Below are 17,334 nucleotides of genomic sequence, written 5' to 3'. Positions count from 1 at the left end.
TAAGACACATGCAAGGCAAAGCATATGCCCTACCTGTTGAGCTATCTTCCAGACCTCAATACTTTCTTTTTATATAATTTATCAGAATTACATTTTTAATGGGGAGTGTCTAATGGTTTGCAGTACAGGTTTTAACAAGCACAACTTCCTTTCATCTTCCTTTGATAGATAGGTAAGAGAAACAATAGGACCCTTATGTCCCTTCATCCCATCCCTTTCTGTCCTTCCCTAGAGTTCTTTGCTTTGGTGCAATAGGCCATCCCAATCTGAGTTTCACCTTGTTCTCCCGTACTGTGCTTAACTCCTACGTTCCATCTATAGGGGAGATCATTAAGCATTGGTATTTCTCCTTCTGACATGTCTCACTCAACATAATACCTTCAAGTTCTAACAAAGATATTGCAAATGTGATGATCTCATCATTAAGAAATTATAGTTAGACATTTATCTCCAAGAAGTCAATACTTATTCTTGCTTCCTTTAGGACATTTATGATGGCTACAGTGTTTTCTTTTTAATGTAATCATCAATATGCCAAGATTCTTTGTCCATGAATAAACATGCATGCACTAGAAATTCCTCTTGTTATACAAATGGGCCAGAGCAATATAATTTGACTTAAGCAATTTCAAAATACATACTACATTTCAAATTATAACCCCCACCCCCAGACCATCTTAAACAACTGGGAATTTCTGAGGGAATAAAGAAAGATAGCTTAGAAAACACAACAATTTACACACTCCTACTCTACAATGATTTTCTGTATCCCTCATTAAGGTAATCTAAGATTTACAAATAACAATAATTCTAAAAGCAATCAGAAAAGGTGCTTACAGATACTCTAACAACCATGGCAAATACAAGATTTTTACGAAAGCATATACTAGTGTGGCATATTTCTGCTGACAGTTCTCCAATACATTTCAAAAATAAAAGACATTCTAGGTTTTTTTTTTATCTTAATTTATTTATTGGATAAAGACAGCCACAAATCGAGAGGAAAGGGGGTAACAGAGAAAGAGAGACAGAGAGACTCCTGCAACACTGCTTCACCATTCGCAGAGCTTTCCCCCCTGCAGACGGGTCCAGTGGCTCAAACCCTGGTCCTTGCACATTGTGATGTGTGTTCAACCAGGTGTGCCACCACCCAGACCCAAGATTTTCTATTTTTCAATGCATACAGAAGTTAATCCTCTTAATAATGAATATTAATATAAGTAAAAGCTTTAATGTTTTTAATTCCCTAACAACACATTCTCATAAATATTAGTAAAACCAAAGACATTCACCTGAATTTAACTTTAAAGTAGTCCCATTAATGATTGTACTATTTACTATAGCTTATTTAAGAAATTTCTTGATAAAGTTGTTTACAATGTAGTGAAAAACTTGTATCCAAGTTAAATGTTATTTCCTATAAAGTGAGACCACATATAAATTATTCAGTAGCCATGGTACAGATACATTTTAAAGAAAACTATAAATGAAATATCTGAAATATGTTATTAGCAGACTGGTCACAGATTCAAGTTAGCAAGAATCACCAGAAGAAAATGTACAGTAAAGAAGCACACTTACTTTTTAATTTCTTCTTCAACCATATTAACTCCATCTTTTTGTGGGTTATGAAACTTATTAGTGGCACTGCCAAAGTCACAAAGTACATAGTTTCCACTATCACTTAACAGAATATTTTCTACCTTAAGGGAGAGAAAAAAAAAAAATCAAAAATTAGCAGTATTTTTAAAATGGAAATTATTTTACTATCATGTTTTTCTATAATAAACACTGAAGAGCTTGTACCAGATAAGTATGTTGAAACAAAGACAGGAGATATGTCAAATTATGAGGAGGCAAATGAAACACACATACATACATACACTTTACTATGCCTTAAGTCCTCTGTAAAAGTGTTTCTATAAAAAACAAGAATTAATAGCAGTAAAAGTCTATAGTATACTTCCATTTTTCTCCTGTTCTGACATTTGGAAATCTATATAGACAATCTATATAGTGAAAACCTTGATTGACTCCTAATACCATTTTCATCTAAAATACTACATTGACAAACACAGATTTGACATTATGCCTTAACTCTCAGACCAAAGTTGTAATAGATTCTTAAACAGAAGATTGTGGGTTCATAGCCTACCTATGCGATTTGTAAGTATTTGTACCCTTGAACAATTTGCTTAACTATTCTAGAGCTTTAGTTTCCTAATTATATAATAAAAAAGATAATTCTATGAAATCTGAGATGGGGAGACAGCATAATGGTTATGCAAATGACTTTCATGCCTAAGGCTCTTGAACTCCCAGGTTCAATCCCTAGCACTACCATAAACCAGAGATAAGCAGTGCTCAGGTAAAATAAAAATAAAATGAACAAAAAACAAGGAAGAAATCTTAGCAAATATAATTAATTTATAACATGTAAATTACTTAGAAAAGTGACTAGATATGGTAAATACTCAATGACACTATTGTTTTTACTCTTGGAGTGAATAATTCAATTTCCCTCCACTCTACAAGATAAAAATATATTTCATTTCCTTTTATTTAAAATTTTCTTCTGTATTTCACTTTAGTCTACTTTTTTTTTATTTATTTTATTTATTTATTCCCTTTTGTTGCCCTTGTTGTTTTATTGTTGTAGTTATTATTGTTGTTGTCATTGTTGGATAGGACAGAGAAATGGAGAGAAGGAGGGAAAGACAGAGAGGAGGAGAGAAAGATAGACACTTGCAGACCTGCTTCACCGCCTGTGAAGCGACTCCCCTGCAGGTGGGGAGCCAGGGTTAGAACCGGGACCCTTATGCTGGTCCTTGTGCTTTGCGCGCCACCTGCGCTTAGCCCGCTGCACTACAGCCCGACTCCCTTTAGTCTACATTTTATATATATATATATTTAAATCTTTATTTATTTATTGGGTAGCAATAGCCAGAAATTGAGAGGAAGGGGGAGATAGAGAGGCAGAGAGACAGAGAGACACCTGCAGCCCTGCTTCACCACTTGTGAAGCTTTCCCTCTGCAGGTGGGGGCCGGGGACTTGAACCTGGATCCTTGTGCATTGCAACATGTGCACTCAGCCAGGTGCACCACCACCCAGTCCCTAGTCTACTTTTTAAGGGAACTATAAATCTACTTAGCCAGTGGTCTGCATAAACCTAAATATATTAAGAGAATTAAGTATATGAAATATACTCTATATAAAATTGCATAGTTCAATATCTTTTCTGAGTTAAAGATCTGCTAAAAAAAAAAAAAAAGATAAGCTGAGAACAAACTTGATATAAAAAAGACTCTCATGCTCTGGTTAAAAAAAAAAACTAATGAATTAAGGTCTGGTAAAGTTACGTGTGTTAGCATGTGCAAGGACCCAAGTTCAAGGCCCTGGTCTCCAGCTGCAGGGGAAATGCTTCATAAGTAATCAAACAGTGCTGTAGGAGTCTCTGATTCTCTCTCCATTTCTAGTCCCCTTCCTCCTCAATTTTTCTCTGTCCTATGAAAGAGAGGGGGGTGACAGGAGGGAGGAGGGAGAAACTTAAATTTTTTTTAAAAAGTTAATGAACCATAAATACACACAAAAAATCACAAGTATATTAGGAAAAAATGTAAGATTTGAATATTCAGAAGAACTACACTGGTTATCCAACTTAAGGGATGGAGGCTCACAGTAAAATATTTCTATCTTAACTTGTATTCTTTTACTACAGGCTTCCACAGAGATACTCTCTGATATTCTAAGTGGCATCTTCTTTCTATTTTCTTGCATTTCAAGAACATGTTATAATAATCTTTCACTAAGTTTGTATCATCAGATTTTTTCCTAAAGATTTATTTTATTTATTACCTATGAGAAAGAAAATTTCACGGAGAGCAACATGCTGGATACATGGGATGCCAGGGACTGACCTAGGAATTCCAGAGAGGAAAATCTGATGTTTTACCAGTGAATTCCCTCAGACACTGACATCTCTTTATTATTCTTTTATTTTTTAAATTTTTTTATTGGGGAATTAATGTTTTACAGTCGACAGTAAATACAAGTTTGTACATGCATACCATTTCTCAGTTTTCTACATGACAATACAATCCCCACTTGGTCCTCTGTCATCCTTTTCCAGGACCTGTACTCTCTCCCCCTCAGCACCCATTCCAGAGTCTTTTTACTTTGGTGCAATACACCATCTCCAGGATCTACTTGTGTTCTCTTCTGATCTTGTTTTTCAACTTCTCCCTGAGAGTGAGATCATCCCATATTCATCCTTCTGTTTCTGACTTATTTCACTTAAGAGGATTTGAAGCTCCATCCAAGGAGAAAAATGGTGAAATCACTATTTTTAATAGCTGAGTATTATTCCATTGTGTATATATACCATAACTTGGTCAGCTACCCATCTGTTGTTGGATACCTGGATTGATTCCAGGTTTGGGCTATTACAAATTGTGCTGCCAAGAACATATGTGTATGTACACAGATCTTTTTGGATTTTGTCAAAGGCTTTCTCTGCATCTATTAATAATCATGTGGTTTTTGGTCTTGCTTTTGTTGACGTGGTGGATCACGTTGACTGATTTACGTATATTAAACCAACCTTGCATGCCTGGGATATACCCCACTTGGTCATGATGAACAATCCTTTTAATATACTGCTGTATCCGGTTGGCTAGAATTTTGTTCAATATTTTCACATCTATGTTTATCAGAGATATTGGTCTGTAGTTTTCTTTTTTGGTTGTGTTCCTGTCTGCTTTTGGTATCAGAGTGATGTTGGCTTCATAGAAGCTGGAAGGGAGTATTCCTTTGTTTTTAATCTTTTGGAAGAGTTTTAAAAATAGAGGTATTAACTCATCCTTCAAGGTTTTGTAGACTGTATCATCAGCTGTAATTGAGATTCACTCAAGAAATATTTATTAAGAACCTGCTATGCACCACGCAGTATTCTAAATGCGTGGGTGTATGACTCACTACACAAGAAAAAAATCTCAGTTCTACATAACAACTTATATAGTATCTTAGAAAGTGGCAAATACTAATAAAAAGTGTAGCTGCTAGAAAACAAGATACATAGGTTATACTTATAATGGGTGATTCAAAATAGGACTGATTGAGAAAGTGAGTCTGAGCTGACTACAAGTATGGGAAAATTAATTATGGGATAACTGGACATAAAAATCTTTCAGTAAGTGGAATTTTTTTAATCCTAGTATTTGTGGGCATCAAGGAAGATATCTATACCATGGTTCTAAATACCTGGTGTAACAATATCTTTAGTGATATAATACCAAGAATATCCAATGTTCTTTCAAAACTTTTTCCAATGTAATAAGGAGATACTACATACAACAGCTAAAATAAATTGACTGTACAGAGAATCACCACCAAATGATAGAAATCTGTAAATTATAAATAAATCAGTGAAGAGACCCAATTGTAACCACTGCCAGTTATCTCTGAAAAAGTTGCCTGATACTTAGAATGGATCACAGATAGTAGGAAGAGTGGTGGACTAGGAAAAAGTAATGTGGAGAGAAAGTTGTGGGCTCCCATTTCCATTCAAATAGGAGCTTTTAAAAGATGACTACTATGTAAAACAGACTTGGCATAGTAGAGTTCACTTACTAACCTTCAAGGTCACAGAAAACACAGTATCAACTCTACAGTCTTTAGATGACCTCAGAAAATGTAGCAGGAGAAAAACCAACCTTGCTGCTGGCAATAAAAACTGGTGTAGTTGAATAGAGTGAAAAGAACATTTTTTTAATCTTTCTTTTTAAATTTACTTATTCTCCTTGTTTTACTGTTGTAGTTATTATTGTTGTTATTGATGTCATAGTTGTTGGATAGGACAGAGAGAAATGGAGAGAGGAGGTGTAGACAGAGAGGGGGAGAGAAAGACACCTGCAGACCTCTGCTACACCACAGATGAAGGGACTCCCCTCCAAGTGGGGAGCTGGGAGCCTGAGCCAGGATCCTTATGATGATCCTTGCGCTTTGCACCACCTGTACTTAACCCGCTGAACTACCACCCGACTCCCGAAAGAACATTTTGACTGCAAATTTTAAAATGTTTTAATCCACAAGTAGTCCAAAGTTCCTACCTTTAGATCCCGATGAATAATTGGAGTCTTGCACTGATGCAACCTTGCAACAGCTTCACAGGTATCACAAAATATCTGTAATACTTCTGGTTCCGTAAAGCCTGTCTGTAGCTTCTTATTCATCTGATTCACTACCTGTCCAGCTAACCAAAAAAAGTACTTTTAAGGGGAATACATTTTTAACTAACAAATGTCACTGCAAAAGACATTTTTAAAATTACAGCCTCAGGTAATGGGAATATGGCATTTTTCATAATTCTCAAGTAAGGATGAGTATTATACCAAATTAATTGCATACACTCGGTAACATATTTTTCCATATTTTACATCTGTGAGATGAGAATAATTAAAGATGGATGACAACCTGTTAATGTTGCTGGCTAATTTTTTTAAAAAAACATTTTAACATCTCTGATATCAGGGTTACTTAAAATTGATGAAATCACTGAATTGAAGAATTAGTTATTAAATTGGTAAACAGTAGTGAACAAAATTAAGTTCCTATTATCATGGAGTTATAGTCTAAAGATAATTACATAGGGGGAGTCCAGCAGTAGCGCAGCAGGTTAAGCGAAGGTGGCGCAAACCGCAAGGACCGGCATAAGGATCCCGGTTCAAGCCCCAGCTCCCCACCTGCAGGAGTCCCTTCACAGGCAGTGAAACAGGTCTGCAAGTGTCTATCTTTCTCTCCCCCTCTGTCTTCCCCTCCTCTCTCCATTTCTCTCTGTCCTATCCAACAACGACATCAATAACAACAATAATAATAAAGAAACAATGGCAACAAAAGGGAATAAATAAATATTAAAAAATTTAAAAAAATAATAACAATTACATAGGAAAATGTTTCATGGTTATGTACAATAAGAATATATACAAGAAACTTAAAAGTGAAATTGGTAAAAGATAGGTAGGAGAGAGCATCAGATAAACCTAATAAAAGTGATATTTACGCTGAGAATGAAGGGTAATTAGGAATTAACCAGGTCAAGAGATGGGAGGCAAACATGCTGGCCACAGTAACCAGCATAAGGAAAAGCCTCCAGTTTAGAAAAGAACTTAATGATGGGGTGATTTAAAGAAAACAAATAGAGATATGGCCTAAGAGACAGAAAAGAAAGAAAACATGAGACTGACAAGGTAGACAGGAGTCAAATTTTTATTTTTATCTTGAGAACCAAAGACTTTATTAAGTCTTTGGTTAAAGTCAAACCATTCTGACTTTATTAAGTTCACCTTGGCTGGGGGATAGGGAAGTCACACAAGCAGAAGTGTAGAGAGCAATTGAGAGGCTAATCTTTAAACCAGAGATAGGGAAACTTTTTTCTGCTAAGGGTCATCTAGATAAATATATAACATCATATGCAGGCCTTATAAAATTACCAACTTAAAAATTAGCACTTAGGGGCCAGGTAGTGGCACACCTAGTTAAACACAAACATTATGGTGCTCAAGGACCCAAGTTCAAGACCACACTCTCCACCTGGAAGGAAGATGCTTTATGAGTGGTGAAATGGATCTGCAAGTGTCTAGCTTTCTCTTTCCCTCTCTATTTCCCCTCCCCTCTCAATTTCTCTGTCCTATCAAATAAAAGAGAAAAATTAAAATAAAAAAATTTTTAAATGTCCATATGAAAAAATAAAAAAGCAGTTAATATAGCTATGAAAAAAAGCTATGCTTGTCTTGGCAGGGCCAGACCAAATGAATTCTTGGATCATATACGGGCCATAAGGCAAAAGTTCCTCAGACTTGCTGTAAATCAGTAAGAAATAATAGACAGAGCAATTTAATAAAAATAAACAGTTATACATATATGACTGAGGCCTAAGAGGATTATTAAATTCCAATATACTACCAAAACTGACAGTCTACACTAATGGTTCTTATCAAGAAAAGAACCATTAATTCTCTCAAAAAGCATTCTAATAAAAAATCATATTTGGAGATTTAAAAAAGCAAGCTTACAAAAACTTGGAACTTCCTTAAATAATATTAGACAAATGAATATCTATTACTTTAACATCTGTAAGAAGGTACTTGAATATTTGTCCCTTTTATTATTATAAATCAAACAGCATTTCATATCTTTTCTGAAATTCTTTTTTTCCTTATAATTTTAGAGAAGAAAGAACATCAAACTTTACTTATCAGTCCTCACCTTTCAGGAATCCCAGATCTATCTGGCTATGATTTGTTCAAGGTCTCAAAAGACTGAGAGGTACCTAGACAGTAGAAAGTAATTTCCTCCATTTTCTTATTTATTAACCTATTCACTTTAACCAAAAATTCAACAGTATGAAAAGTGCTATCACAGTGCTCATTATCACTCACATATCATTTCACAGCTAAGGAAGTCATAACGTTACATTCATTCTCCTTCTTCTAAAGTTGCAAAGTTTAAGACATGTATATACTAATATTTACATTATCCTGTTTACATACTGTCCAATGTATAAGCAGAATAAATTTTAAGCAACTGCTCATTTTTCAGTTAAGAAAGCTGTGACTTAGAAAGTCTGAGTCACAAAGTTCAGGTTCTCAGATTACCAAAAAGCTTATTTAGTTGTTTTTCACATGTGGAAAAAAAAATGTCCTGGTTAAAAATCAAAATCTTCTAAAAGTTAAGCTACGGTCATTTTAATGAAAAATAAGTTTAAAAATCAATTTCCAGTGGCCCAGGAGGTGGTGCAGTAGATATAGCACTGGACTCTCAAGCATGAGGTCCTGAGTTTGATCCCCAACAGCACATGTATCAGAGTGATGTCTGGTTCTTTCTCTCCCTCTTTCTCTCCCTATCTTTCTCATTAATAAATAATTATTTTTTAATTAGTTTCCAGCGGCAGGAGAGGTATTTCAGCAGATGAAACGCAGAAATTGCAGGCCTGAGGCTGCTAGCACCGCATATGTCAGATCTTCTTCTACCTGCAGGCTGATAATCCTTTGAAAGTATCACATTGGTTCTTCACAACATAGTTTTCTACTTTTGATTATTTACATAAAATCTCAAAGACCACATAAAACAAGTTTATAAAAATTAAAGGTCAAAGTGCATCTTGTAAATTACTGCAGTCACTATGTTGAAATGTAACTTGGCAGAGGACATGAGGGGAGAATTAATTATACTGATACTGACATTATGCTATTTATTAAGCTACAAACAACTGTATAAGGAACATTAAATGTAACTGTTCTTTACCTGATAAGATTTCAGTGTTAAATCTCAACAGATTTTTCTTCCCAATTCTTCTTTTACATGCTCATGTCAACACTGCAGCAACTAAGAATAGGCTTAAAATAATTTTAACAGTAATTTCTAAATTGGATAATTAAAGCTAAGATTCCAGTAAGCATCTAAGGGTAAAACGACAGTTTCTCTGAGAAAAACCAAAGCACCTAGTAATCCATTTTAAGAACTTTTTTTTTTACGTAATAGAAAACAGAAAGATATTTACCTCGACAATATTCCATTAAGATAAGCACTTCCCAAACATTATCACTAATTGAATTAACAGCGCAGTCCAAATAGCCCACAATATTTTTGTGACCAGACAGCTCTTTCTGTAAAAATTAAAAAAGAAAAAAATCAAACTGAAAGCATACCTTAAATTTTTTTTAATTTTTTTAATATTTATTTTATTTATTGATTCCCTTTTGTTGCCCTTGTTATTTTATTGTTGTAGTTATTATTGTTGTTGTCGTTGTTGGATAGGACAGAGAGAAATGGAGAGAGGGAGGGGAAGACAGAGAGGAGGAGAGAAAGATAGACACCTGCAGACCTGCTTCACCGCCTGTGAAGTGACTCCCCTGCAGGTGGGGAGCCGGGGTTCGAACAGGGATCCTTATGCCGGTCCTTGTGCTTTGCACCACCTGCGCTTAGCCCGCTGCACTACAGCCCGACTCCCCGTATACCTTAAATTTTAATGTTTAACAGAGTCTTACAGTATAAACTCACAAACTTAAAAGACTTCAAAATGTAAGAATTAGGCATGAGAATAGAACCTAATTCAAAAAAGGTTCTATGGTTCAAATGGAAAGTATACTTACATATAACCATCATATTCTAATAAGCAAACATTCAATGAATACATATCCTTAAATTCAGTTAGCAAGAGATTGTTCATTCAAAAGTAACAGTCCGCAAAAGGGATATGTAGTGAAAAATAGCCTTTTAGAAGCCAAGAATAAAATATTCAAACTAGTACTTTTTTATCTTTAAAAAAAGACATCAAGTTCTAATATTTATAAATTAACATATGTGCTCACCTGCTTTGCCTGCAACATACTGCAAATCATGTGTGCCCAGTTATATTTTATAAATATATATGTGAAGATCTACATATTTTCATCTAAGTAACCTAAATATAAAGTTGTTGAAAAGATTTCTATAAAAATAAACATATAGGTACAAATAAGAAAATGACAAATCCAAAGTATTTGAATCCTAGAATAATTACCATCATACAATGAAGTTAAAAGTAATAATAAACTAACTGTTATATCTGTAAATTAAAAAGCTACTAAGAATGTCTAAAATGTCTTCACTATCAATAATAAACCTAGTTTTAACTATGAAATGTAAACAGACACTGATTAATGATAGTTGAATAAATGAGTAATTTCTTAATGTATGTATGTAATGGGTGTGATCAAAAAAATCAAATGCCATTTTCTATGCAAAAATGCAATGTGATTTTCTGACAAGTCAATAAAGAGAAAACGTAAGGATAAATTACCTAAAACCTCATCAAATTATAGCTGAGGCTTATAAAGAAACTAACTTACACACAAGTGGGTGAAGGCATCTGGCCAAAAGGCAGAAAAGTAATGAGAGAGAAATTCTTAAGATAGAAGTTGTATGCCAGAAACCAGTGCCACCTTAAAGGTAGCTATGCACAAGGTAAGCTACAAGAAGGCTGGGAATTTATCAGGGAAAAACCTGGCTAAAAACTAGAGCTATATGGTATGCCCAGGTTGTGGCAGAGGCTTCCAGGATAGAAGCCAGAGTACAGACTGACACAAGAAAGCAAGAGCCTATTTTGTCATCGCAAGCACTAAAGCAGCCAGGTGACATGCAATAGAATCTCCCTATCCCTACCTCCCCCTATAACACACTATGTAAACAATATAACCACACCACCACCTGCTGGCTAAAAAACAGAAATCACATTAACTATCCAAGCTCAAAAGCAACCAAGCTATAGCATAAAATAAAAATGACAAAATACAGAAGGATCTGGGGGTAAGGGGGATGTCAGAGATATAATTCAGAAAACTCATTATGAAAGCAATTCAAGAATCTAAAATTAACATACAGACACAAACTTGAGAATTCAGAGTTCATTTCACTAAAGAGTAAAAAAAAAAAAACTGAACAGAGCTACAGGATATGAAGGAAATTTTGTATAGTTTAGCCTCATACAGCAGGCCTAGGAAGTAGACTCAGTATGAGAAAATTAAGGCTAGAAGATACAACCAAATATAGACAAATAGTTATAGAAATAATAGTCAACCCATATCTATGATCTTGGGAAAACTACTGCAGTTTTCAATGGAGGGAATAGGGGGACACAGAACTCTGGTGGTGAGAAAGGTGTGGAATTATACCTCTGTTATCTTATAATTTCATAAATCAACATTAAATCACTAATGAAAATATTTTAAGAAGTTGATGTTGGAGATGGACTCAAAATATTTGCATCCATTTTCTGGGAAAACTGGACAGCTACATGAAAAAAAAAAATGAAACTAGGCCACCAATTAGCACCATGCACCAAAATCAGATCAAAATGGATCAAACAGCTGAATATTAAACAGGAAACTCTAAAACATATAGAAGAAAACATTCCCTATATTTACCCCATCTTGGATGGAGCTTAAAGGAATTGTTGGGCAGGATGAGTCAAAAAGAGGGATAAATACCAGATGATCTCACTGAACTTAAGAGACAGAGATAGGACAAAAAGGAACACACAGAGTAAAACTTGGACTGGGGTTGGTATACTACACCAGAGCAAGACTTTGGGGAGGGAGGGGAAGAGGTCTTTGGGTCCTAAACTGAGGGATGAAAGTGGCTTTACAGACACCTATCACAGGGAAATGGGAAACTATGGCCCTGTGTCAACAACTGTACTGTAAACAACTACCCCACCACCACCAATAAAATGAAAAGAAAAAAAAAGTTCAACAACAAATGAATCAATTGTGGTATATACTTATTATGGATGAACTTTGATAGCATGCTAAATTAAAGAAGTGAGACCTAGAAGCCTACACAGTGCATGGCTCCATTTATATGAGATACCCAGAGCAGGTAAATGCACAGACACATATTGAGTTGTCAGGAAAGTCATGATGCATTTTTGCATTGAAAACCACATCATAACTTTTCCGACCCCAATATAGAAGAACATAGATGGATGGTTGACAGGGGCTTATAAAAGGGGGCAGTGAGGAACAACTACTTAATAGGCAAGGTTTTGTTTCTGGAATGGTTAAGAGAGAAACAGAAAGTGGTGCAGTTTGCATAATACAGTGAAAGTACTAAATTCTACTTATTTGTCCAATTAAATTGGTTAATTTTAAATCTTACAAAGTCAACCTCAAAGCAAAGTTTTCAAATATGTACACTGGTACTTTATAAAGAGTACATAAGGGAGTCAGAAAGGAAAAAAAAGCAAAGAAGAGATGGGGAGAAGAGTAAGATAAGTGGACAACCATTCAGAGCACTGAGAATAAGCAACCTGGGGGTAGGGAGATTTGATTTCATAACTGTTTTATCTGTTTAGCTAACTGAATAAGGAAATTTTCTTTAACTGCCTACTAAGATATTTAATTTTCCTGGTGTTTAAAAAGAAGTTCACCTGAGGGGGCTGGACAGCAGTGCAGTGGATTATGCGCAGGTGGCGCAAAGCTTAAGGACCAGCTTAAGGTTCCCGGCTCCCTACCTGCAGGGGAGTAGCTTCACAGGCAGTGAAGCGGGTCTGCAGGTGTCTGTCTTTCTCTCCCCCCCTTTGTCTTCCCTACTCTATTTTTCTCTGTCCTATGTAACAACGACGACATCAATAACAACAATAACTACAACAACAATAAAAAGGGCAACAAAAGGGAAAATAAATATATATATATATATAATTTTTTTTAAAAAGAAGTTCACCTTTGCCAAAGAATATACTTGCATTTTGTAGAGTGTATACACACACAGAGGCTTCACAAGATGATTTTAAAACCAGGGCAAAAGTAGTTGTGTTAACATACACATGTAATGAATGTATTAAGCTGCATGAGAATGGTAAATGCCAAACTTAGGACAGGGGGGTTTTCCTTAGATAATAAGGCATTACAGAGATACAGTTGCAGAGGAACATATAACTGTACCAATATGGTTTTAATGTTCCCACTGGGTAATACATAAACTGGTATTCATTAAATAATTTCTAGATTTTTCTATCCTTAAAAGACTCCATAGTTAAGATGTATTTTTTTTAATTTTCTTTATTTTCCCTTTTGTTGCTCTTTTATTGTTGTTGTTGTAGTTATTATTGTTGCTGATGATGTCATCTTTTTAGAAGAGAGAGAAATGGAGAGAGGATAGGAAGACAGAGAGGGGAAGAGAAAGATAACACACCTGCAGACCTGTTTCACCGCCTATGAAGCAACTTCCCTGCAGGTGAGGAGCCAAAGACCGGAACCGGATCCTTATGATGGTCTTTGTGCTTTGTGCCACCTGCACTTAACCCACTGCACTACCGCCCGCCTCCCTTAAGAAATATTAATAAAATTTTAAAAATATTTTTAAAATATTAAGAAATATTTTAAAAAGAAGGCATGGTAGCTTGCTCATTGAACTGCAGGAGGAAAAGGAGCTGGTTGTGTTTAGCCCTAAATATGGCTATAAGGAATGTACTACAAATTCACGGCTAATTTTCCAAGTTAATTTAATGATCTTCAAAGATTTTCAAGATGTACATAAATTAGTAAGAAGTCTAAAAGCTGGTAAACATTACATAGCAAAAAAGAAGACATTGAATTATTTCAGTGAAATGATTTTCACTTACCATAATAGTAATTTCTCTTTTACAAATGTTGAGGTCAGGCATGTTGTTGACATACATTCGCTTCAATGCATGACGAGCGCCACCATGAGTCCGCACCAGAAAAACTGTGGAGAAGCCACCTAGAAAAACAAGTACCAATTAATTTAAATCTCAGGAAATAATGGCAGAATCATGAGGAGCTTAATCTCAGAGAAAAATAAACTGACATACCCAAGATAAAAACAAAAGCCGTACATTAATATTAAGTTAAAATTGTATCATAATTAAATTATAAATCAAATCATATAAATAATGTATTAAATCAACAATATATTAATTTAAATGCCAATCATAAAGTAGCACATACAGGTTAACAAACAGGCTTCTCAAATTAACATACTTAATCTTGTAAATGGTAAAACACCACAATTTCATTTTGCATAGGAATACCTCTTCTGTAATTTGCAAGAAATGTCCCAATTGCATTACTAGAGTTTGGAATATAACTGTGGTTGTCTCTTTCAGCCTCCCCCTCTCCTGTGATGACAAAATACTGCTGTTATTTAGTATGAACCATCAATGGGGACAGATGGGTAACTCCCTCCTCCATTTATAGGGAATGAACAGTGGCACTAACAGGAATAGCATTTCCTCCTGTCCCTCTGACTTAAACTATATAACCAGTTTTCCAAGAGGGACACTAGGGAAACTTTGCTAGTGGTTGAGGGAGAGATTTTCCATACAGAAGAGGAAGGTGTGTAAGGAGGGGGTAAGAAGAGACAGCAGTGCTGACTGATGCTTTTCCTTCCAGCTTTTATACTTTATAATGATACCATGTTTATTAGACCTATGGGGTGTCACTTGTGGATACCATGGGGGGAAAAAAATAGCCAGAGATAAAATGACCCAGAACACTGACATAGTTAGACTACTGAATTAAACAATTCTAAAACCACCTTCCCTTCTAGAATCATTATGAGATGATAATAAGCGCTCTAATTATTTGCACTATAGTTATTGGGATGACCCGCTAACTACATCTCAGAAAAGCATTGTATCTAAAACATGTAGTTAGGTAAATTAAAGGACAATTACTTATATCACAACTAACATTTCTACCTGAAATTTTTCCACCTCTACCACCTATGTAGGATATGTGTCCATAGTTAGGCTACGGGTTTTGTGCTCTTTGTCAATGAACCCAGACAGGTGTAGTGTACACTGAGGAGCTTCTACCCGAAGTTTCTGAAACACATCTGGTATTTACTCTGTAGCTTAGTCAAACTTTAAAACTTTAGTTCATAATTCTAAAATTAATAGTTTTGGACCAGCAAGAGTTCACTTGGATAGTGCGCTGCTTTGCCATGTATGAGACCCAGGTTCTAGCCCCGGGCCTCCCTCCACTGAAGGGAGCTTTGGTGCTGTGGTCTCTTTCCTGTCTCTATCTAAAAACAAATAAATATTTATGTAAGTAAATAAAAATAAAGCTGTAGGGGGTCAGGCAGTAGTGCAGCGGGTTAAGCGCACATGGCAGGAAGCACAAGGTCCAGCATAAGGATCCCAGTTCTAGCCGCTGAATCCACCTGCGGGAGGTGGGGAAGGGTCACTTTGCAAGCAGTGAAACAGCTCTGCAGTTATCTATCTTTCTCTCCCTCTCTGTCTTCCTCTCCTCTCTTGATTTCTCTGTGTCCTATCCAACGACGACGACAGCAACAGTGGTAATAATAACCACAACGATAAACAACAAGGGCAACAAGGGGGGGGGAGGAAAGCCTCCAAGAGCAGTGGGTTCGTAGTGCAGGCACCAACCCCCAGTAATAACCCTGGAGGCAAAAATTAATTAATTATTTAATTAATTAATTAAAGCTGTAGTTTAAAAGACATGCCAACAACACGCGTGCTGTTCCAACTGAAGAGCCCTGCAACTCTGGTTCATGTTCAAGTAATAAAAGGAAAAAATGTCTTCCTAAAATTCCTGTTTCTAAAAGTAAAAACATACAGATACCCTCTAGCCCTAAAATTGACAGAAACTTGGCCAAAACTTAACTTTTCTTTTTTTTTAATATTTATTTCATTTATTTATTTATTCCCTTTTGTAGCCCTTGTTGTTTTATTGTTGTAGTTATTATTGTTGTTCTCACTGTTGGATAGGACAGAGAGAAATGGAGAGAGGAGGGGAAGACAGGGAAGGGGAGAGAAAGATAGACACCTGCAGACCTGCTTCACCGCCTGTGAAGTGACTCCCCTGCAGGTGGGGAGCTGGGTTTGAACCGGGATCCTTATGCCGGTCCTTGTGCTTTGCGCCACCTGCGCTTAACCCGCTGCGCTACAGCCCGACTCCCCACTTTTCTAAATTGAGGCTAAATGTTCCTCAAATATGATTTGTATCCAAATAGGATGAGAGCACCAATAGTCCTAGCTTGAGAATGGAATAACTATTTCTCCAGATACTTTGCTTACAGAATTCTCTGATTAGGTATTAATTATGTAGTATCATTTGTTAAAAGGATGCTTTTTATAGGAACTAAGTAAGACATTACAGCAATTCAGAGGTGTGCTCATGTGCATGCCATTAATCTACAGCTACCAACCACTTCAGCATATTTTCCCTCAGAGAAATCTTTCATGATCAACCCAACTGATGCTCACAGTGCCTTCAGGTGCCTAGACCTAGACTTCAGATAAGCAACAACTCTCATTCAAAAGATAACTGGCAAAAACCACAAATTCTACTTATCTACTTCTGTGTCCATTTCAATATACAATTCAGCCCAATTTAAGTCACTATCAATGCTAAATTTATAAATCCAAAAGAGCTAACTACTACCCTTTAATTTTGCTGTATATTTTTCACAGTATGGATAGAAGGAAAAGATCAAGAGGGGGCTGGGCAGTATCCAATAACAACAGCAATGACAATAATAATAATAAGGGCAACAAAAGGGGAAAAATTAGCCTCCAGGAGCAGTGGATTCCTAGTGCAGGCACTGAGCACCAGCGATAACCCTGGAGGCAAGGAAAGAAAAAAAAGAAAAAGATCAAGAAGCAGCAAGAGTAATTTTCCTAGTAATCCCTTTTTTCTTTGCTACCCAACAAACCCAGCACCACAGAGAATTACTATTTTACAAGAAAGATGTGCTTGCTGTTGTTTTACCTAGACTCACAACTTCCCCAAAGGCACTGTAAGACTCTTGCC

The 17,334-nt window shown here is 35.9% G+C and overlaps 1 protein-coding gene across 2 annotated transcripts in view; it reads right to left on the bottom strand.

Moving 5' to 3' along the window:
• Positions 1–17,334, bottom strand: part of BMP2K (BMP2 inducible kinase) — a 135,234-nt gene that overhangs the window by 81,568 nt on the left and 36,332 nt on the right. For both annotated transcript variants that reach the window (XM_060187921.1, XM_060187923.1), the window contains exons 2-5: positions 14,160–14,278; positions 9,558–9,663; positions 6,109–6,251; positions 1,582–1,703 (exon numbers count right to left, since the gene is read on the bottom strand). In XM_060187921.1, coding sequence (XP_060043904.1) covers positions 1,582–1,703; positions 6,109–6,251; positions 9,558–9,663; positions 14,160–14,278 — 490 coding nt within the window. The remainder of the gene's footprint in view (positions 1–1,581; positions 1,704–6,108; positions 6,252–9,557; positions 9,664–14,159; positions 14,279–17,334) is intronic.

Source organism: Erinaceus europaeus, chromosome 3, assembly GCF_950295315.1.
Source record: "Erinaceus europaeus chromosome 3, mEriEur2.1, whole genome shotgun sequence".
Classification (NCBI taxonomy): Eukaryota; Metazoa; Chordata; class Mammalia; order Eulipotyphla; family Erinaceidae; genus Erinaceus; species Erinaceus europaeus.
The sequence above is the reverse complement of the archived record's forward strand: the minus strand, read 5'-3'. Positions and strand labels throughout refer to the sequence as shown.